General features: G+C 49.9%; 1 protein-coding gene across 4 annotated transcripts; it reads left to right on the top strand.

The window, feature by feature from the left end:
- Positions 1-344: 344 nt before the first annotated feature.
- On the top strand, positions 345-14,163 carry TOP1MT (DNA topoisomerase I mitochondrial). Of its 4 annotated transcripts, none has more exons than XM_026113692.2 (14): positions 345-676; positions 1,567-1,682; positions 3,694-3,815; positions 4,203-4,325; positions 4,881-5,065; positions 5,858-6,002; positions 6,914-7,057; positions 7,583-7,768; positions 8,455-8,523; positions 9,592-9,706; positions 10,195-10,322; positions 11,051-11,145; positions 12,104-12,253; positions 12,710-14,163. In XM_026113692.2, exons 1-14 carry the CDS (start codon positions 483-485, stop codon positions 12,810-12,812), a joined length of 1,875 nt encoding a protein of 624 aa, XP_025969477.2. In that variant the 5' UTR covers positions 345-482; the 3' UTR covers positions 12,813-14,163. The 4 variants fall into 4 exon arrangements, with proteins under 4 accessions (XP_025969477.2, XP_025969476.2, XP_025969478.1 ...); XM_026113691.2 differs by having other exon boundaries at positions 346-676; positions 4,878-5,065; XM_026113693.2 differs by lacking the exon at positions 345-676 and adding an exon at positions 896-1,074 and having other exon boundaries at positions 4,878-5,065.
- The last annotated feature ends 7,624 nt before the right edge of the window (positions 14,164-21,787 follow it).

Genomic DNA, 21,787 nt, shown 5'->3' with positions numbered 1-21,787 from the left:
GTGTGCTGCAGCTTTTGGCCTCTGGGCAGGTTTAACTCCAATGCAACTGGAATTGTAGTTTTATTTCTTATCTTCTGGTAAAACTCTGAATTTTTTTTTTAATTGACCCTTTTGTATTTTCTTGGATACAAGGGGGAGATGGCTTTTTACAGTGCTTTTTGCATGCTATAGATGATACTTTTTGGGATGAGAGGAAAGAGCATCTCGGTGGGGCCGACAGATGCTGTCTCCGTAGACTGACAGCTCTTGTGTTGCCCAGGGCGGGTTCAAAAACGGGGAGATGCCGCTCTTCTCTTAGCGATCCCCTGTCGCACCACTTTTACCCCAAAACGTGCCTGGGACTACATTTCCCAGAAGGCTCTGCTGCCCCGGTGCGGAGGGAGTCCCACAGCCTGGACGGCTTGGACAGCACGCTGTCGCCGCGATGGCGCTGGAAATGCCGTGGTGCTCCGGGTAGCCGGGGAGGATGCTCGGCGGGGAGGATGCTCGGCGGGGCCGCTGCAGCCCTTCGCTGTGATGCTTTGCGGGTGGCACCGGCCTCCGTGGGCCGTCCGTCCGGTGGCATGCACAAGCCGGTGGCCTTGGTGCTGGCGCGGGGGGCCCGCAGCGCCCGGCTCGGCCATGTGCTCCTCCAGCTCCGATCGGTGCCTGCGGCCACCAAAGGGCCCCGGGACAGGTGAGCGTTGGCCCAGGGCTCCTGGGGTGGGTGATTCCCCGAGGCTGCAGAAGCACCGGAGCCGTCCGCGGTGCCTTGCAACGTCCCTCAAATCGCCCTGACTATATGACTGTGCTTTTCCGTGTTTTCTGGGGATGAGGCACCTCTTGGGGCGATTTATTTATTCTGCCCCCGCTTCCTGTGGGGAGGAGACAGGCTTGCAATACTTCCGGGGCACCGCTGGGGCACAAATGCCAGCGTTTTCTTTCCCAGGGGGAATTTTTGCCGTGCTTCCTCAGAAATTCCCAGCTTCCCGGCTAGGCTGGCGTTAACAGGACGGTGCCTGCTGTGATTTCTCCTTGTGCTTTCCTGCGTGGGACAAATCTCCTTTCTGTCCTGATGCACCACTGTCGTAAAAAGTTCCTATCGCAGACGTTTTCTGCTGCCTCAGTTTCCATAACCTTCATTATCTTTTTATTGTTACTTCTCTAATCTGCAGGGTGGATTCTTTTACTTTATTTTTATTTTTGGAAGTCCTAATTTTATAGCTAAGTCTCGTGGTAATTTTAAAAACCTGGTTGCTCTGCTGGGTGGGGCAGTGTGGGTCTATTGGCATTAGGATTGCAGGCATAAGATGTACAGGGTGGTGGTGGTGGTGGTCTCCTGGCCACGAGTGTGATGTGATGTGAGCCTTCCTCTCCGGCATATGCACACAGCCTCTTTCATGCCCATTAAAAAAGCAAGGTTGGAGAGGAAGAGGATGGATGTCCGTCCTTGCAGCCCCCTCTCTGCTTGCTGAGCGTCTTCCCAGGGCTGACCTGGAGGGAAAAAATCCCTCCCTGCCGTCCAGAGGTGCAGCCCGTGTCAGGCTGAGGATGCTCTCTCACGGCTCCTGTGCACCTCTGTCGCAGGTGGGAAGAGGAGAAGACAGGCGATGGGATAAAGTGGAAGCAGCTGGAGCACAAAGGCCCCTACTTCGCCCCCCTCTACGAGCCGCTGCCCGACGATGTCCAGTTTTATTACGACGGTATGTGTGCGTTGGCCGGGGAGGGGGACAGTTGTCCAGAGGTGCGTGGACTAAGAGGTGGTTCCACTCCTCTCGTGGGAATGATCCCTCACCCAAGTAGAGGGCCAAAATATACCTTTTTATCCCTGAATGCTGAGTTGTGGCCAGAGGGTTTGGCCCACATTATGGGTTGCTGAGAGTTATTTAGTGCTAACGAGCCCGTGGTGCTCCATGCATCCCCTCTGCGTAGAGTGTCCCAAGGTAAGGTAAGGGCTCGTGTGTATTGCAGCAGCTTTGCCCGGAGCTGAAGGTGCTGTCACGCAGCCATGCATGGATCTGAAACTGCAGCTCAGCTGCAGCCCTGAATTTCTCCAGGAGAAGCAGTGCGTCTTGATGCTGTTGCTCAAAGTCTTCATGTACCTTCTGCACCCCGTCGTGAAGCTGATGCCTTACAGCAGCTCAGTGCATCAGCGAGGGGCTGAAAGACTGGCAGGATGGATCCAGGCCTCTGCTGTCACCCTGGGGTTTCCCACTGTGGCTGCCAGGCTCTTGTCTCCTCCTGGCTCTAGCCCTGAGCTGTTTTGTACTGGATTGCTGTAAGGAGGCGAGGAAGGACCCTGGCGCTCGGTCAAACAGTGGTGGAGATGGAATAAGACTGTGGCACCACTTCCCATGGGGTCTGGGTCCTCCTCAGCCCCTAATGGGGCTGTTGGAACTCATGAAAACCCAGATGGTTCCCATTCTGTGTGCTTCTTTAACAGGAAAAAATGACAATTTGGGGAAAAGAGATGTCAAGTAATGCTGGTGTCACCAGAGGGCACTGCTGGGACATCGATGGGGCTGCCAGAGTTGTTATGGTTTTGCTTTTGGGTTTTTTTTTTTTTTTTCCTGTCTGAGGAGGAGCCCTGCAGCTCTCTGTGGTTTTGTATGGGGCTGAGCATCCCTGTATCCCTCTGGGACTGTGTAGTCCTGTATCCTGGCTCTTGAGCAGTCAGAGGTGCACCTGGCCCTTGGCACAGGGACACAGCGGATTGCATACATCTGAACTGGGGGACTTGGCCCAGGGTCTCGGGTGATGTGAGCTTGTTTGCTGAAAAGTGTAATGGTTCCTGGATGAAAATACATCTTTGTGCCTAGGCAACAGCCTCGAGGAGCAGGGGACCAGGTCTGATCTGGGGCACGCAGGTTGCTGTGGGCATGGGCTTGTGCAGGTCTGCTACGAAGCTGTGACCCACCAAGTCCAGCAACTCAGTTGGATGTCAGGAATCCCCAAAATCGGAGCTTCTGGCACAGGCAGGATTGAACCATCCCCTGGAGCTCTGTGGGGTGCTTTTCCTGCAGCTTGCCTAGGAAAGCTATTTTTAAAAAGTATCAGTTTCCTAGGAGGAGCCAAGATGTTCCTGTGAAATGATGGGGAAAAACACTGCCCACGTGGACTTCCTCGCTCCAGAGAGGCGGTGGCTTTGCTGCCTCCAAGACACGATCCAAGACCCAGTAAACAACCATGGGAGGCTCTTACATCTGTTGCCATTACACAAGTTTATTCTTTGAGCTTCCTGTGATCGTTTTGTCACGTGGAAAATGTTTTGAGGTGAAATGTCTCCAAGTGGGATCCTGTCTGCTTCAGCATGGTCCTGTCCCTGGAGGAGTGGAAGTGACCAGGGTTGGAAAACGAGCCTTTATGTTGTCCTATGTCACCAGGGAAGAGCGACGTGACCACAAACTTGGGGCTGTGCACTGCATGGCAGCTGCCAAAAGCTCCGTGGCTCAGTGACCTTAACATAAATCAGGATTTCCACTTGCTTGTGAAAGAAAGTCAAGTGTGTGATTGCAGATTGACTGTGGCAGCAGTCTGGCTGTGCTGCACGCTCGAGATACTGATCTGCTACCGAGGCTGTGCATGGTGCCAGGTCCCCGTTTCAGCACCGCGAACATGGTGTGCCAAGCACAGAGACTTGCCAAATGATTGCTCGGGACTGCAGGGCTGGGCTGTCTGCGTAACCGATGCTAACGCATTTATCTCTCTTTCTAGGTAAACCTTTGAAGCTGAGCTTGGCCACTGAGGAAATTGCCACCTTCTATGCAAAAATGTTGGATCACGAGTACACAACCAAGGAGATTTTCCAGAACAACTTCTTCAATGACTGGAGGAAGGTATCTTCCCTATGGGGACTTGCTTGATGCCAGTCTTCAGCATTAGAAGTGGGATTCCCAGTGGGCTGTGGTGGATGGTCTGTGGTGCAGGAGGAAGGAGATGCTTTTTCTGTGGCTTAACTTTTTATTTCCTCAGCCCTTGTGGGTTTGGGTCAGGGCTTGCTGTCTGCAGCCTCCTTGAGTGTTTTGCATTGGTACTTAGCGTCAACCCTAGGCTTAGTGACGCTACCCTAGAAAGCAGAAGGTGGTCTTGCAAGCAGCCGCATGAGCTCCTTGGGAAGTGTGTGCTCGCTTGCATCCCTCTGAGGAATTAATCTTGCTAGCTAGCACCTGAAATCTGGTTTTGCCTCCTTGCTTTACCCAGCCCCTCTGATCTCTCTTGCTCAGGAAATGACCCCAAATGAGCGGAAGATAATAAAACACCTGGACAAGTGCGACTTCAAGGAGATGCACAAGTACTTTGTGGACAAAAGTGAGGCACGGAAAGCTCTCTCAAAAGAGGAGAAGCAGGTGAGGCTCCCATGGTGTCTTGGGCTGGCTGATGTGTTTTGAGCTCATTTTGGGTGTTTCCATTCTTCTAGACCAGGAGTTTCACTGCCACCTTTCCTGGTGGGTTATGCCCTAACCTGGGAGCTCTTTGGCCTTTGAACCATCTCCCACCTCTCTGTCACACAGTTCTCCATTAAGCTCATCTGCAGATGCCACACATTTCCTGGCTTTGCAGGCTACTGGTCATCCTTGGAACCACGGTTTGGGGTCCTGCCCTGCTTTTGGAGGTTGTTGCACCTTGCTAAGGTGTGGGTGGTACTCAGGCTCTGCTCCCTTGACATCTCAGGCTGGCACAAGATCACTGTGCTGGCCTGAGCGTTTGCAAAGTGGCTGGAGATGAGCCATGTGTTGGGAATGGGCTTAGACCCATGCTGAACTCTTTTTCCAGCCCTTCAAAGCTCTGCCTTTCCTGGCTTGCTTCCTCCTGGGAAAGGAGGGTGGTGATGAACAGGCACAAGTCATGGCGTTTCAGCTTTGTTCTGTAGGGTGATGGTGGGATGGTGCTCGTTTCAGAAGCTGAAAGAGGAAGCAGATAAGATCCAGGAGGAGTACGGGTACTGCATCCTTGATGGGCACCGAGAGAAAATAGGCAACTTCAAAACCGAGCCGCCCGGACTGTTTCGTGGCCGTGGCGATCACCCCAAAATGGGCATGCTTAAGAAAAGGATCATGCCCGAAGATGTGGTCATCAACTGCAGCAAGTGAGTCGCTGTGGGGAGAGCTGAGCTTGTGGGGCCAGGTCTGTGGTGGGTAAATGGCACATCTCCTGTGTCCGGAGTTGCTGTAGAGTTTTGCTGTCTGTCTCCTGCAATTGCTGCTTTGCAGTCCCTGGATTTAAACTCACCTGAGCTCTTCCCTGTCACCTGTTCTGGATACCTCCTTTGCAGTCAGGCCTGACTTGGGTGTACAGTAACTGAGGAAGCCAGTCAACAGCTCCCACCTCTCATTGGTGCCGGCATCTTTAGCCAGACATCAACTGCAAATAATGCAGTGCTCCTAGAGCCTCTGAAGAAAGGATGACAGTGCGTCCTTCTCTCATGCTCTCCTTCAAAATGAGGCATTCCTCCTCACTTTACAGGTCCCTTGTGTTGGCTGGAAGTATCAGGTTTCTCCCTGGAGGGAGCAAAAGTAGCAATAAGTTGGGTGCATTTTTCTACCTTTGAGTTATGTAAGTTGGATTGATCTTAATCCCCCCAAAAGAAGACTGTATGGTCTTAACTCAAAACATGTCCTCACCCCCCCAGCCTAGCAACTTCTCTAGTTGTTCGTAGCATCCAAAGTGTAAAGGTCTGATTGTGCTGTGGAGTAATTCTGGGGGGGGGGAATCTGTTTTTGCTGCAAGTAATGCTGGAATTTGTTGACCTTTGCCCACAGCGAACAAGCAGTTGAGCTGCTGACCTGTTTCTTCTCCCTCTGCGGCCTCTCCTGTGCTTATCACTGCTGTGCCTGATGCCAGGGGAGTCCCAGGGCTGTAACCCTGTTCTTGCCTGCAGGGACTCCAAGATCCCTGAGCCACCGGCCGGCCACAAGTGGAAGGAGGTGCGCTTCGACAACACGGTCACCTGGCTGGCCTCGTGGACTGAAAACATCCAGAACTCCTTGAAGTACATCATGCTGAACCCCAGCTCCAAGCTGAAGGTCAGAGCGATGCTGCCGTTCAGGCAGAGCTGTTACCATTTTGAGACACCAGCCTTTTGCCAGGTGGAAAAATCAGGGTAAAGCAGATGTGCCCATCTGACAAATTTATTTTTATATATATGTATATATTAAAAAAAAAAAAAAAAGGCAGGGGGGCACAGGGATACTGCAGATCAATTGGGATGCCCTTGCTAGGGAAGGGTAGGGCTGAGATGACCACTTTAAGCATTGAACCTCTTCCTGGTGACAAATGCCTGCTGTCAAACCTGTGCCTGTGCCACGCTGCTCACCTGCATTTGGGGAAGGCAGCTAAAAGCTGGGCTGGGGCTGAGAGGGTCTGCAGGGGCCTGGAGCCCATGGGGGTGGGTTTGTTCAGGCCAGCAAACAGGGCAGGAGGAGGTGGAAATGCCGACTGTAGTGCTACGTGAATTGGAAGTGGGTGAACACAGTGGGGAGGGAAAAGTGATTTAAAGATGTTTCCAGCCCTCAAAGCAAATAGGGTTCCTTCTCGCTCCCAAGGGCAGAGGAAGGTTGGAAACCATGTGGAAGTGGTTCCAGAAAGCACATTGTGTCCGTCCACGCTGGTGTTGTCCAAGCAGCAGCGATCGTGGCTGTGCAGCACTGGAGCACGTGGCTCCTTGCTTGCTGTGTGCTGGCCTGAGCAGTTGGGAGCAGCTCAGAGGTAGTGGTGATCCTGGGTCTGGAGCAGCCAGCAGAGGGCATGGAAACCGCAGCTGAGCTCTTTCTGCTCTAATATTTCAAGTTCGTGGATTAAAAATACCAAAAATGTAAACAGTAGTTACTGAGCAATATTTAGGCTCTGGACGCTGTGTCCCCAGGACAGGGTCTAGCCTGGGGGGATGGACAGAAGATGGGGCGCTAGGTGGAAACATCTCTGCCTTTCTTCTCAGGGGGAGAAGGACTGGCAGAAGTATGAGGTAGCCCGGCGCTTAAAAGATGTTGTCCACAAAATCCGTGCTCAGTACCAAGCCGACTGGAAGTCCAAGGAGATGAAAAAGCGGCAAAGAGCAGTGGCCCTCTACTTCATCGATAAGGTACCTGTGGCCTCACCCTGGCCCCCAGATCCCTCGTACCTGTTGGGGTTGGAGCTCAACTTGTATCTCTGCTGTCTGTGTTTTTCTTGGTGTGTGCTGACAGTGCTAGCTAGGGTTGCTCCGAGTGAGGAAGCTGACCATGGTCACGGATCATGGGTGTCTCCAGCTTTTTGCCGATCCTTATGTGAGGCTGCTGGTTGTGCGGCAATGTGTGGGCTGTACAGATCCCTGGCATCCACCATAACATGTCTTTTACTGGTGGTGAAGTCCCCACTTGAAAGCTGGACAATTCTATTCTGAGGAAAGATTTTAGGGCTTCTTGGAGCAGGGGTAACCTGCTGCTGGGGCCGGTCCCCACTTGGTTCCCAGTGGGACTCCAGCAGCATGTTCAGTGTGGCACTGTCCTGAGAAAGCTTTTTTCCTAGAGTCCTGCTTGAAGGTCTGTCCACAGCCATTTAGTAACTATAGAAAGGGGGGGGGGCTTTGGGTGGACATCTCAGATGCGTCTCCCGTGTGCCTTTCTAGTTGGCCCTACGAGCTGGCAATGAGAAGGAGGAAGGGGAGACGGCGGACACGGTTGGCTGCTGCTCTCTGCGCGTTGAGCACATCAAGCTGTACCCCAAGCTGGATGGGCAGGAGCACGTGGTGGAATTCGACTTCCTTGGGAAAGACTCGATCCGCTACTACAACAAGGTGTCAGTGGAGAAGCCGGTGAGTGAGGCAGAGATGGAGGCAACGGTGGGTGCAGCAATGTGGTGCAGGGTTAACTGGGCGGCTCGGTTCACTCACTGGTCTGTCAGTCCCGAATCTGCATCCGATACATGTGGTGAGGATATCTCCTGTGTGTTAATCCTGCGGTGAGAGCATGTGTCTGAGATGCAAGGATGATGGATGACAAGGAGCAGCACATGCATGCCTGGCCTGGCATGGAGGAGGGGCCATAATTCAGAGTATGCGTATTAAGGCTGTTTGTTTTTAGCTCACGAGTCTCTTAACATGAGACACACAAGCAACTGTGGCAATGGGAACCATGAGAGAAAAGCCCTGTCTCCTGCTGGGGCATCCTCAGTTGACTGGTGGGAACTAGAACTTGAAGTGTACCCAGTGCTTTTCTTTTTGCCCATGGGATAGATGATCTTAATGCTGTTTGAAGGGAAGCTGCAATGCCAGAGATAATAGTGGTGGGGAAAACAGATTGTGGCACCGCTGTCGACTTGAGGTCCCAGTAGAAGCTCTTTGCGTTGAGCGGACCAGCAGTATGGTATGATGCATATTCCATGAGAGCAGAGTCTGACTCAATCTGTTGGGATGTGGCCTGAGGAGGCAGATGAAGAAGAGGGGAGTATCTGGGAGTGACTTGCTCCTTGTTCCTGAACTGGACAATCCTTTCCTCCTAGGTCTTCAAGAACCTGCAGCTTTTCATGAAGAACAAGGACCCAGGAGATGACCTCTTTGACAGGCTCAATGTAAGTTGTAGCCTCTCTGCCCTTGAAACAGTGTTGACAGCCCGGAGGGGTGTAAATGGCCCTGTGACACCCCAGTCCAGCCTGTGGGTTCCGTTTCTTCTAGGCGGAAAGCTCGCGGGCTGTGGTGGTGTTGCATCCTTGTCATCTCTCACCCTGGTTTTTCACTCCTCCAGGGAGGCTGGTGGGATGCTGTGACATTTTTTTCAATATTCTTGCTGCACTGGCAGTGTCTCTGCTTTCCTGCATCCAGGCTCAGCTGCCTGCCCGTGCCCGAGAGTAACCCACGTCACTGCCGAGGAGAGGGCTTTCTGCTCGCTTCTGCTTTTATCTCATCTGCTGCTCTCCTGCCTGCCCATGCACATGTTCTCTAGGGCATTACTGGTAGTGTCAAACCTCAGACTTTGTGGCCACCCCTCTGTGGTTCAGCAGAAGTGTGAGAGGCTGCTTTGAGCATGAGGCCACTGGAGAGATGTGATGCAGCCTTTCCTCCTCCTTTGCGAGCCACCGCCCTTGCAAAAACTTGCTCCTTCCCCTTCCCCAGCAAGGGACAGGGGTGCTGCCCATGTACCCTGTAATGTCACCTGTCTGCCTACATCCCCTATAAAGCCACTTGCTCACCTTTCCTCTAGAGAAGCTGCTCCTCTCCATTATATGGGCTTTCTCTGTGAAGGTCTTGGTAAAAAGTAAGGCTTTCCCCTAAAGCCTAAATGATTTTGGTTTTAACATCTTCTATTTCTGATCTGATTGAAGCCCCGTGGGCTCTGTAAAGCAAAAGTATTGGATGTGATATATGTGAGATGTGGCACTGGATGCAAGATGTCCTCTTGGGCATACGTAAGCAGAAATGGTTGACTTTCAGAGAGATTTTTCATGAATTTTGGTGGAATACGTGCCAATTTATGGTAGATAAGGGCCTGACCCAATACCTTAGGTCGATCTGCAAGCTACAGGATCTTTACGCCTATACTTGCTTGTTTGAAGGTCTGAAAAACATATGCTTTGCTATCCTGGCTTCTGCTTGTTTTCTTCCTTACTTTTTTTCACTTTGCCCCTTCCTCCCTCCTCCAGACATCAATCTTGAACAGACATCTCCAGGATTTGATGAATGGTTTAACTGCCAAGGTGTTCAGGACCTACAATGCCTCCATCACCCTGCAGGAACAGCTCAAAGCACTCACTAACTGTAAGGCAACATTTGCAGTATCACAGACTGTCTCGTGGGAGGCAGTGGGCTCGCAGATTTCTGTTTTTCACCTTGGGGTCCCCAGAAACACCTCCTCCTCCGTGGCAGATGTTGTACCACATTAAAAGCGGTATGTAACTTAGCTTGGGGCATGTAGCATTTCATGAACCATCCTAAGTGAGAAATCAAGTTACCCAGTCTTCAATAGTCCCACTAACTGATAGCCAAGACAGGAATATTCTTTTCCCTTCCATGTATGGTTGGTTGCTCACATTATTTCTGCCTTCCTCTGCTACACGAGCAATGAGGCACAATTCAGTGCTTCCTCAAATGGTTCCCAAAAGTCCTCTGCCTTCTCTTGAGAAATTGGTAATACTGATTGGGGAAGGGATGAGGAAGGCCAGTGACTCGGTGTTGTTTTAGTCTGTTCTCTCCCTTCCTGGGCTCCCAGAGAGGAGTGAAATAGTGATGCTTTAGTTCATTTCCAGCTGAAGACAACGTTGCGGGAAAGCTCCTCTCCTACAACCGAGCTAACCGAGCTGTGGCCATCCTGTGCAACCATCAGAGGTCCACGCCAAAAACCTTTGAGAAGTCAATGCAAATCCTCCAGACCAAGGTGACACAAATTAAACTCTGAGACTGATCCCACCTTATAGATCTTTTTCTTTGGGTGGGGAGAGGGACAGTTAATAACCTGACACCTAAAGAGATAACATTGTTTGAAAGTGGTAGGGAATGGGCCTGAACTAGAGGCTCTTGTTAGCCAGTGCAGGGACAGCATCAACGCAGGAGCTGAAAGGGAGATGGGGAAGCTTGAGCAGAGGCACATTTGGCGCAGAGTGGGTTCTTCATCACTTGGTGTATTCAGACCAAACTGAGTGCCTTTTGGGATGACACAGTTCAAACTCAGTTGGATCCAGGTCCAGGGGGTTGGGTGCTATCATATGGCTGTTTGCAAGACCAGGTGAAATGTAGTCGGTCTGCTCTGGAAACACCTCAAACTATTATTTTTAAGTGTCCCAAGCTTGTCCATTCCTACTCTATCAATGAACTTGAGATTTGCAGTGCCACTCTAGCACTGTCACAAACCAGTCGTGACAACCAACAAGCGGTTGTTTAGGAATAACAGACCAGAACTGCAAGTGTTTCTGGCATCAGTGCTGTGAGTTTGTTTTGCAAGATGCCAAGAAATGCTTGAGCTACAGCAGGCGCTTCAGGTGCTGGACACTGGGGCTGATGAAAAGTTGAGGATCAATGTGACAAAGGAAAGTGAGAAGGGGAGGCAATTAAAATCTCCTGTGTGGAGGACAGAAGCATGGGATCACTTTGTATTTGCCTTTGCAGATTGATGCCAAGAAGCAGCAGCTGGAGGAAGCCCAGCTAGAGCTGAAGAAAGCTGAAGATGAGCTCAAAGACAAGAATGATGCCAAAGCAGAGGCGTAAGTGTCTTCCTTATAACCCTCGTTTGCAGAGACACCTGTGTGTCTGGGGCCTGTGGGTGACATAGTCAGGTCCAACACCCTACAGTGCAGCTCATCAGAATGGAAACACCCATATTTGGGTACTGGGTGTGCCTCCTGTCTCAAGCAGGTGGGTGGAAGTCTTGATGGTTTCCTGCAAGAATAGAACTACAAAGAGCTCCTTGGAGGTGTGGGCGTGGGGTTTCTTCGTGCTAGGGCACATCTCTGCTCATACATCAGCCCGGAGCTACTGGCTTGGAGCTGCCCTACAAATGCAGTCATGTAAAGGATGCCTGACCCAAGGTCAGAGTTATGAATACACACACTGGCCCTGGCACATGTTTCCATGAGGGACAGTGTTGGACCTTGGCGTATCTGATATCTGCAGCAACCGTTGTGTGGGGTCTGTCCAAATTTGCTCCCTCTTTCAGAGCCCAGATGTGACTCGGTGCCTAGAGATAAAAGGCAGCGAGAAGAGAGAAATGAGGCTCACATTTTGTGTTCTGCTGTAAGGTTTCTTGTTTTCTGCCCATGTCCTGTGTTGGTGAAATGCAGAGGAGGTTGGCAGAGATAGTCATTGCTCATGGAGCCTGGATTTGAAGAGACAGTCTCTGTTGGTGTGGGCTTTTGTGCTAGTCTGACTTTGGTGCTAATGATGGCTTTTTTTTTTTTTTTTTTTTTTTTTTTTTTTTAAGTCATGTCTTATCAGGTGGAAGCACTTGAAAAGTAGGCTAGTACTAATGGCATCTTCCACTTAGCCATTTTAGAAATGTTTCTTGACTCACTCCTGCAGGACTAAGGTGAATGCAGACTGCTCTGAGCTGAAGCTTGTTAGCTTCTGATCATGGTCCCAGGCAGCAGCAGACCAGGAGAAATGGGTTTCACCTCTGCTGCTCTTTTTACTTCTGTGCTGTCCGTGTTGCTCTTCCACCCTCAGCAATGTGCAAAAGAAGAAGAAATTGTTGGAGAGACTAGAAGAGCAGCTGGCCAAGCTGGAAGTCCAGGCCACAGACAAGGAGGAGAACAAGCAGATTGCTCTGGGCACGTCCAAGCTGAACTACCTGGACCCCAGGATTAGCATAGCCTGGTAGGTCTTGGGTATGCCCTGGGGCAGATGCTTCTCTAGAGACGTCCTTGTCTGTGGACAGATAACCTAGTCCCGCTCGTGGGGGAGCAAGCATGCTCCAGAGCCCTGTGCCTTTGATGGAAAGGAATAGACTTTGTCATGAGCGGGTCAGAAACCCATCCAGGCTCTGGAGGTGTTTGGGGGAAGGTGAGCAAAGTCCAAAGCCGAAGCTTCCCTGGCTGCAAATTGCTGTTTGCAGGATGTCCTTTCTGGGTTTAGGACAAGGAGGGTCAGTATGGACATCTTTGATGTCAGCATAGAGGTAATTTCTTAGGGAGCTTGGGGCTGAGGGGTTTGCAGGGGATGGACAGACACCTCCGCAGCCCTGAGCGGAGAGGACTGCGGTAGCAGGAGCCGTGCAGGGTGGGTCGTGCGGCAACCTGCGACGTCCCTTCACTGCCTTGTGCTCCTGTGCAGGTGCAAGAAGTTTGGCGTGCCTATTGAGAAGATCTACAACAAGACGCAGAGGGAGAAGTTTGCCTGGGCGATCGACATGGCCGATGAAGACTTTGAATTCTGAGAAAATGCCTTTGCTGTTACCTCATGCTCTTTTGGTGCTGTTGGAAGCTTTTTACATGCTGCAGCAGTCGTTGCAGTGGTGGGGGGGAAATGTCTAATGGAACAATTTGATACAGGTGCTTTGTGCTGTTTTTGCATAAAAAGAAAAAAACGCGGTTTCTAGTTGAAACAAGTACCACTGACTTGTGGCACTCGTCCTGACTGTGGTGACTTTAACATGAACTTTTAACTCCTTTCTGGTTAGAACTGCCAAGTGCTTTGGATCTCTTTTTCCTCCTCTGGAGTCTGGAAAGAAGCTTGAATGTGAGTCTTAATTGTGCAGATAAACAAGATAAAATGGTCTAATCCCATCTCCTCTCTGTATTGGAGATGTGCTGCCCTTTTAAGACGCTCAGAATTAGCCTGACAGGAAACATTAGGCAATGACAGCGCTAAAAGAGGCGACTGCAATATAAGGCCTGGGTCTGGATGCACTGGGAGAAATGAGATTTCTCAGGGTTTTACGTTACAGGATATTTTGTGCCCTTTCACCTTCAGAAGGGGGGAGAAAATTGCACAATTTTTACAAACAATCACAACGGAGACGTTTTCTTCTGGGGAGCCAATGTCACTGCAATAGGAGAAGCTCTGTCCGAGGAAGCTGATTTCATGGCAGAGGGCTGAAAATCACCTTGGCGTGAGCAAAGTCTACTTTAATCACCCCTGTGTGGTGTAGCATTGGTCTGGGAGAGAAGGTCTCATCTGGGTCCATATTTTCCCCCCTTATTTCCATGGGCTTTGGCTCAGCTCCTCGTATCCATAGACACCTGTAGAAATAAATTGTTCAGCCCTTGATTTCACACTGGGGAAGGATGATGCTGGCTGTGGGGCTGGAACGGACTATGGAGGGATGCGGGAATGCTGGGAAGCAGCTAGCAGTCACCAAAGTCACAGCAACATGTGGGATAACAGCTTCATCACGGAGCGTGCATCTCTCCCCAGGCCCATTCCGCTGGGAAATGCCTGGTGCTGGGCACAGAGCAATAACATAGGGAAAGACGGCCAATTGCACAGCAAGCGCCATCGTTTTATGCTGCTTCTTAGTAGAAGCAGTGAGATCTGTGTGTACCTGGCAGCAGTCAGCTTACGTGACAGTAAATCCTTGGGCGTAAGTGAGCTGTTGCATCGGCAGCAAAGCCTTCTTGCATCTCAGGGCTGACACTCAGGTCGCTGCAGTCCGAAGCGTTGTTTCCAGTGTGTTTGTTTACAGCCACTTGTTCTTGTGTTCAAATTATTTAAATTACTATTATTTCGTTTGAAGGTCAGGTACTTGAAATGCAGTTCATTAAAACTGGAAATGATTTTTCTGAAAATTGTTGACTGGAGTGTGGAGGCTTTTTTTCAACTCTTCGAAGACACTGTTGTGATGGGAGCTGATGCACAGAGGTTTGAGATGGGGGATGGTGTGTTTATAACAGGGACCTGTGTGCATATAGTTGCCTGCAGGGGATTAAGCTGCGTAGGAAACCCTTTGCCCTCAAACAAAGAGCCTGCCCACATATCTCAAATACATTCGTGGTTGGTCGGCAAGGCCCTTAAGGACGTGTATGCAAAGCTGAGCCACCAAAATTAAACTGCTGTGTGTTAGCTGAGCCGTGACAAATGTGAGAGAAAATGCACAGGTGAAGCCAACCCAGTTTTATCTCTTATCTGCAGTGGGTTTGGAGTGTGCACGCACAAGCTCTCCACAACCTGGCTGTGAAGTGGCAGCTTATGACACTGTGATAACTGGACTCTCTCTCCAAGCCCCAAAAGCTCATGTAGGATATATCAAAGCAACTGAACCCTCAATCATGGATCGGAATTACTCTGAATGTTGGCAAAGTGAAAGGTAATTTTTTTTCCCTCTTATAATGGCCCCTCTGCCAAAGCCAGACTGGTTATCAGCTGTGAAAATGAAAGGCAGGATCTGCCAAACATGCCCTGACCCATATGTTGGCTTTGTTCCTGTGGACCCAAGGGAACCAGTTTGGTCCCAACACATTACAAGTGTTTTTCTGCCCACCCTGCTAGATGCAGCCTGATGCTGTTGTCCTCCAGAGCTGTCTGACCTGTGGAAGGAGGAGCTGCTTAAGATGAATATTTGCTGTTAGCTGTGCCATCCCGAGTAAGAGGGGAAGCTGATAATTCTATCAGAGCCCCCAGAAAAACACAGATCCGCTTTTCCAGGGAACCATTGCCAAGAGCAGAATAAAGGAGGACGATGCAAGTGAGCAGAGCCTTTTGGGATGTTTGCACTGAACCAATGTGTGTATGATATATACACCTTTTTTTGAGTATTTTCTAGAGGAAAAGGTCATACAAGCCCCATGTGAGAGAAAGAAGTGGCGCTGGTAGGAACAGCTGAAAATGTTTGAACAGCTGGTGAGCAAGCAGTGGAAAAGTCACTCAGAAAGCAAGTTCTGCAGTAGCCTTGGAGGGAAATCACATAACTTGGTCCTTGGCCTCTCCTACGGCAGGTTCCCGTCAGCACTGCAATCCCCTGCCTGGGGCAGCTGGCCGCAGACCTGCCGCAGGGTTAACTGTGTGGAAAGTCTGGGTAATCGCTGTCCCGCATGTTGTTTGTCCCCACCACAGCTCTCACTTCTGCTTTTCCTTCTACTTGTTTGCGAACCCACTCAAAGCGACGGGGTTTCGAACTCATGAGCAGCATAAGGAACTGGGCAGTGATGGGGAAGCCTCACCTTGCTGCTCTGCTGCATCCGGAGCAAAGTGACGAAGAGTAACTGAGAGCTTTTGCTGGGTTGGTGGGCTCTGCAAAGTGGATGCTGCCTCCATCAGCGATGCTAACAGGGCTGTGCCTTCCTCATCAGCTCCCCTGCCTTGCATCGATGCGTCCTGCTCCTCTTCTAAAGGCTGCACTTCGAGCAAAACCGAGGCTGCTCAATGCTAGCAAGAGACGGGCTAATGCTGCTGGAGGCCCTGTGTTTTCCTCTTGCGCCGCAGCAAGCGAGGAGGGCTGGCCTGGCAGACAGGCTTTGTGTGATGGCGAAGTGGTCCTTGGCCATGTGCAGGTGCTCTGGGACGAAGGGCTGCAAAGACCTGCTGGTATCAGGTAAATGACAACTACTGGCCATTTTAAGAGCTTAGTAAAGCATCTAGGGTTTCTTCTGAAGGGTTTTCCCCTGGGCTGTGTTGTCATACAAAGCAGTTCTGTGGGGCTGGGCCATCTCTATCAAAGACTTTAGTGAAACGAAGGTTGGAAATCCGTGTGTATGGGAGGTACAAAGCAAAAACAAGTTGGAGAGGTCGTGTTCTTATCCAGGTGTCAGATACTTTGTACTGGGGCTTGGGTAACGCAAGATGTTAAGGACATACTCTGATAAGCATGTGGAGCCACAAGCAAGTGAGATGCAGGTTGGACAAGCTGAGCTCCTCACTATTAACATCGCAGCAGCATAATGCAACGGTGTATGATCTGGCCTAATTCCTAATCTGCCAGGGATATTCCCCCACCGGGACCCTGTGAAACAGGGATGTGTCCTCATCACTGAAGCTTACTAGTGTAGAGCCCCTCACTTCTCCCAGAACATGTTTTTGAGTTTTTGGTATGCCAAGTAGTACTGGCACACTCAAAGATGCTTGCTTGCCTGGGCCCTTCCAGAGAGGTTTTAAACTCCACATCTCCAATGAGGTCTTTTCTGTAGACACATAAAAGCTTATGCTTTGGTGCCTAAGACATTAGGCAGCCCAAAGTCAAAGTACCAGGTGTTTGTTTTCCTACTTTTCTTTAAAATCACTTCTCTCTTTTTTTTTTTTCTTTTAAATTGTGAGGGGTGGGGGGGAAAGCACAAAAAGGGAAGATGTGACATCAAACAGAACCAAAAGGAGTTTCCTGCCCTGCAACTTTTTGGGTTGCTAATGTGTTTTTCACAGAATCCCCTTGTTTATGTTGGCTGGGAGGAGACCTCAAGGCTAATTCATCAGGAATGGAGCTGGCTACCCACACTGGTGCTGGAATGGGCTCAGGGCCACTCTAGTTTCATAATGATGCTCAAAAGCCTTCAGGTGACCAACATGCCTGTCTCCCTGCCTGCAGGCTGTGGAAGTCTCATACTGTGTGACAGCAGATGGACAAAACTGAAACTGCGGCTGCTGGGTAAGATAAACCTCCCTGTGGTAGAAGGTAGGTGGTAATGAGAAGTTCTTCTGGTTTTGCTTTGGCATTTGGTTGCACGTGTCCAGCTCCATCCCAAACTACCATTGCAGAATCACTGAGGTTGGGAGGGATCGGTGGAGGTCTCTAGTCTAACCTCCAGCTCAAAGTAGGGCCAACTGTGGTCAGCTTGCTCAGAGCCTTCTGCAGCCAAATTTTGATATCTCCAAGGTGGGAGATTCTACTGCCTCCGCTTTGAGCCACTGTTTCAGTGCTCAGCCACTGCCGTGTTGAAACTTTTTCCTTGTATCTAGGTGGAATTTCCCTTGCTGCATCTTGTGACTTGCTGCTTGTTCTTCCTCTGTGCACCTTTGACGAGAGTTTGGCTCTGGCCTCTCTAGAACCACCTTCCGTTAAAGTAGCTGAAAACAGTAACAGTAAAATAATCTTCCTTTAGCCTGTTCCTCTCCAGCCTGTCCTGTTGTATGGGGGTTATTTTGTCCTAGGGGCTTTGTATTTGCTTTTGTTCAACTTCATGAGCTTTGCTGGGTTTCACCTTCCACCAAGCACCTGCCTGCTGAGCTGCAGAGGGATATGGGGTGAACTTTGTGGTTGAAGGACGCGGGGCCATTTTGATCTGCAGCTTGTGGGACTGCAAGCAGTATTTCTCTCCATAAATATGCCACCATGGGAAGCTGTTTGAGCAGCTGGAGGCTCTGATAGATGGCTATGTCCTTGCTTTCCAGCATGTCACTCCTGCATCAGCATCATGGAGAGAGGGGAAGATGAAGACCATGCGTTTTGCAGAAACTGAAGCCCTTTGTCCAAGCACTGCCTGTCAGAAATGTTCCTGCACCCTCCTTTCTCCTGAGGATGAGACAGTCTCCTGATGCACGGCTAAAGAATTATTGATCACTGTTGACCAAGATGTGCATCGCCCTCCTGTTTGACAGAGCTGCTTTCCAAGCATGATTTTCCTCAATGGTTCAGCCTGCCAGCGGGATGGGCACTGCTGTTCCCCAGGGCACCAGGGCTGTGTGGGGTGGAGAGGAGGCCTGGCAGGCAACCCGAGGAAGGGCTATCAATTAAAGCAGCTTTGCTGCTCTTTCTTCTGCTCAATGACAGGGCCTTTGCTCACTCATAGGTGGTTCAGAGAGATGGGTTTTTGGCTGATTCATCTTAATTGGTATAGAGAGGGAAGTGGGTATGCTAAAACTCTATAGTGATGAGCATTTGCTGTTAAACTGTTTCTTATGCCTTGCATCTGCTCCCTGGTGAGCTATCAGATTAGGAGAAAACAAAACAGCTGTAGTCTGGCAGACATGTGAGAGGCGGGAAATCCCTTAGGAGATGTGAGGAAGAGAATTATGAAGGGTTTCCAGAGAGGTTTTTTTTCTTCTCTTTCTTCCCTTGTAGCCCAATATTGCAAAACTAAAAATTTTGGGGAAAAAAATAGAACAGAAAGGGGAATATTTTTGTTGATATGGATGCTGAGAGGAAATGGCTAGAGCAATATTTAAGTGAGCCTTTCACTGCTGCACTGCAATCCTTCTGTCTCTGAAAACAAATAATTGAAGGTATCCAGTTCAGCGGGAGAGAAGATTGTGGCTGTGGTTTGGCACAAGCAAAACATGCTTAAGGAGCTCCCTTTGTTTTCACAGTTGCACTCTGCATCCATCAATAGTCAGCCAAGTTTGGCTTGCTCTAAGATAAGCTCAAATTAGACAGAAGTTAGCACTAGCCAGGGTTTTGCACAGGCTGTACTGTTGATGCCGATGAGACTGGTCACAAAGGAAAGCGAATAATTAACCTAGAAGAAGTTGGAGCCCTGTGATGAAGTGAGGGATGGTCTAACAAGGGGGAGAGGAAACGCTTCCAAAAAGCAGATAAAACGCCAGGATATTAGCTTTGTGTGCTGTGAGGGAGACCTGGCATTTGTTGAGGGCAGCTTTTGGAATGGGAACAACTTGTCCTTCCCTACTGTGAGTAGGTCACACACAACTCGGTTCTTCCTAAGGCTTCTTTTTAGCCATAACTGTGGTGTATTTGGCTGGCTGAGCACAATATGTTATTTGAAATAACAGGAAAGACTCATCAAGAGCTCAGTCCAACCAAACCCAACCCAAGCTCTGAGAATAGTTTCTCCAGAACTTAATCCCGAGGCTCTGCAAGCTGAGGCATGAGGGATTCCAATAAATTGCTTAATTAGTATTCTTAATTCAATCCTGGATTAGGCTGCAATTATGAGTGATCAACTTGACTCAGATATAAGCCTTTGAATTGCTGCCTTCATAGCTGCAAAAAGGCTCCCTAAATTACTTCTACTGCCATGAGCTCAAGAAGAGAGCAACAAGAAAGGTTTCTACAAGTACATAAGCAGCAAAAGAAAGGTGAGGGAAAATGCAGGCCTGCTGCTAAATGGGACAGGGCCCCTGGTTACAAAGGGCACAGAAAAGGTAGAAGTACCGAATGCCACCTTTGCCCATCTTTACTGGTGAGACTGGCCTTCAGCAATCCTGGGCTCCTGAGACCAGAGGGGAAGTCTGAAGCAAGGAAGACTTGCTCTTGGTGGAGGAGGATCAGATTAGGGAACACTTAAACTGGACATAAGCACATGGGACCTGATCGGATGGGCACCTGTGAGTGTTGAGGGAGCTGGATGATGTCGTTGCAAGGCTACTCTCAATTATCTCTGAAAAGTGATGGTGGTTGTGCTTAACCAACCTGATAGCCTTCCACGATGAGATGTCTGGCTTGATGGATGAGGACAACACTGGATGTTATTCATCTCGACTTTAGTAAGGCTTTTGACAGACTCCCATAACATCCTCATAGTCAAACTGATCTGAGTACAGGCTAGAGAAGCGGACAGTGAAGTGGATTGGAAACTGACTGAACTACTAGTCTTAGTGGGTTGTGATCAGCAGCATGAAGTGCAGTTGGGGGCCCATCACTGGTGGTGTCCCCAGAGGCTGATACCGGGTCCAATACTGTTTAACATCTTCATTAATGACCTGGATAATGGGACTGAATGCACCCTCAGTGAGTTTTGGGGTGATACAGAACTGAAAGGAGGTGGTTGATGCATCTGATGGTTGTGCTGTCATTTAGAGAGACCTCAATTGGCTGGAGAAATGGGCTGACAAGAACCTCATGAATTTCAACAAAGAGAAATGTGAAGTCCTGCACCTGAGGAGGAATGACCCCATGCACCAGTACAGGCTGGGGACTGACCAGCTGGAAAACAAGTTTACGGAGCAGGACCTGGGTTTCCTCATGGACGTCAAGTTGAACATGGGTCAGCACCACACCTTCATGGCAAAGAAGGCCAACAGTATCCTGGGCTGCATTAGGCAGAGTGTTGCCAGCAGGTCAAGTGAGGTGATCCTTCCCCTCCACACCCATCTGGAGTATTGTGTCCAGTTCTGGGCTCCCCAGTAAAAGAAAGACATGGACCTACTAGAGTGAGTTCAGTGAAAGGCCCTAAAGATGCTTAAAGGATGGGAACATCTGACATATGAGGATAGGCTAAGAGAGCTTGAACTCTTCGGCTTGGAGAAGAGAATGCTCAGAGGGGATCTTGTCAATGTGTATAATTATCTGATGGGGGGAAGTAAAGCTGGTGGCAGACTCTTAGTAGTCGGTAGCTCGGTAACAGGACAAGATGCAATGGGCACAAATTGAAATATGGAAGATTCCATCTGAACATGAAAAAATGCTTCTTCATTGTGAGGTTGGCTGAACATGGGAACAGGTTGCCCAGAGAGGCTGTGGAGTCTCCACCCTTGGAGATATTCAAAACCCAACCACACTCACAGAGTCCTGTGTAACCTGTTCCTGCTGACCCTGCTCTGAGCATGGGTGTTGGACCAGATGACCTCCTGAGGTCCTTGCCAACCTCAACAGTTCTGTGATTCTGTGAAAAGCGTGCCGGGGTGAGGGATCTCTGGGCTGTCCTCTGTGCAGAACCAAGGAAGCTTCCTGGGGTTGCTGTGTGTTGCAGCAGGTCTGCAACGGATGGATGGAGAAGGACAGAGCTCATGCAATTCTGAAAAATGTTGTATTTCTAGCTCTGTGGATTGCAGACAAACATTACTCTTGCACATTGGGCAGGCTACTTACCTGCCGGGAAGGTGGGTCAGACAAGGAACTCTGATCCCTTCCCCAATGTCATCTATACATGAGTGAGCTCTTTGTTTTTTAAGCTGTTTTACATAATCTCTTCCATCTATTTCTCAAGCTACAGCCGAACTCTTCAACTCCTGAAGGCTTGGATTGCCAAAGAGAAAGAGAACTGGGTGGCAATTGTTGCAACTGGTTTTAGTTAGGGCTCATATTTCCTTCATTGTAGTCCCCCAGGCAGAAACATTTCCTGACTCACACAGTTTATTCCCAGTGGTGCAAAAACCCCTTTTGCAGAAGGCAGAACCTCAGTGGGTTAAATCACCGCCACCCCCTGTCCCGTCCCCATCCTTAGACCCAGCACCATCCCCATTTCACAGCCTCTGAACGCTTCACATCCCTCTCCTTGCCTTGCAGAGCCGGTGCCGACCTGAGACTGAGGCAATGCCTGTGGTGATACGAGATGTCTGTAAGGAAGCAGGGACTCATACCTAAGCCTAGAAAGAACAAGGCTAACACTAACCTGCTCCCTAGTCACAGTTCACCAGGAGCTTTGCTGGCTACCTTTCCAGGCCATCGGTTTGTCCCAGGGGTGAGACCTGAAGGTGGCAAGAAGAGGTGGAGGACAGGACCCATGCGATCTTCCCTCAGTTCCTATGCCTGCCACCGGCAGTGATGTTAGGCTAGCTCACAGACTTGGTTCATGAGTGTGGGCAAGG

The sequence above is a fragment of the Dromaius novaehollandiae genome, chromosome 2 (assembly GCF_036370855.1).
Source record: "Dromaius novaehollandiae isolate bDroNov1 chromosome 2, bDroNov1.hap1, whole genome shotgun sequence".
NCBI lineage: Eukaryota > Metazoa > Chordata > Aves > Casuariiformes > Dromaiidae > Dromaius > Dromaius novaehollandiae.
Note: the sequence above shows the minus strand (reverse complement) of the source record. Positions and strands in the feature narration are given on the sequence as shown.

Bases quoted from the DNA above. Each gene is read 5' to 3' on its own strand.
- TOP1MT (XM_026113691.2), top strand. From the start codon at position 483: ATGCTCGGCGGGGCCGCTGCAGCCCTTCGCTGTGATGCTTTGCGGGTG. The intron at 5,066-5,857 runs GTGAGTCGCTGT...TCTTGCCTGCAG, and splicing joins GTGGTCATCAACTGCAGCAA to GGACTCCAAGATCCCTGAGC. The intron at 8,524-9,591 runs GTAAGTTGTAGC...TCCCTCCTCCAG, and splicing joins ACCTCTTTGACAGGCTCAAT to ACATCAATCTTGAACAGACA.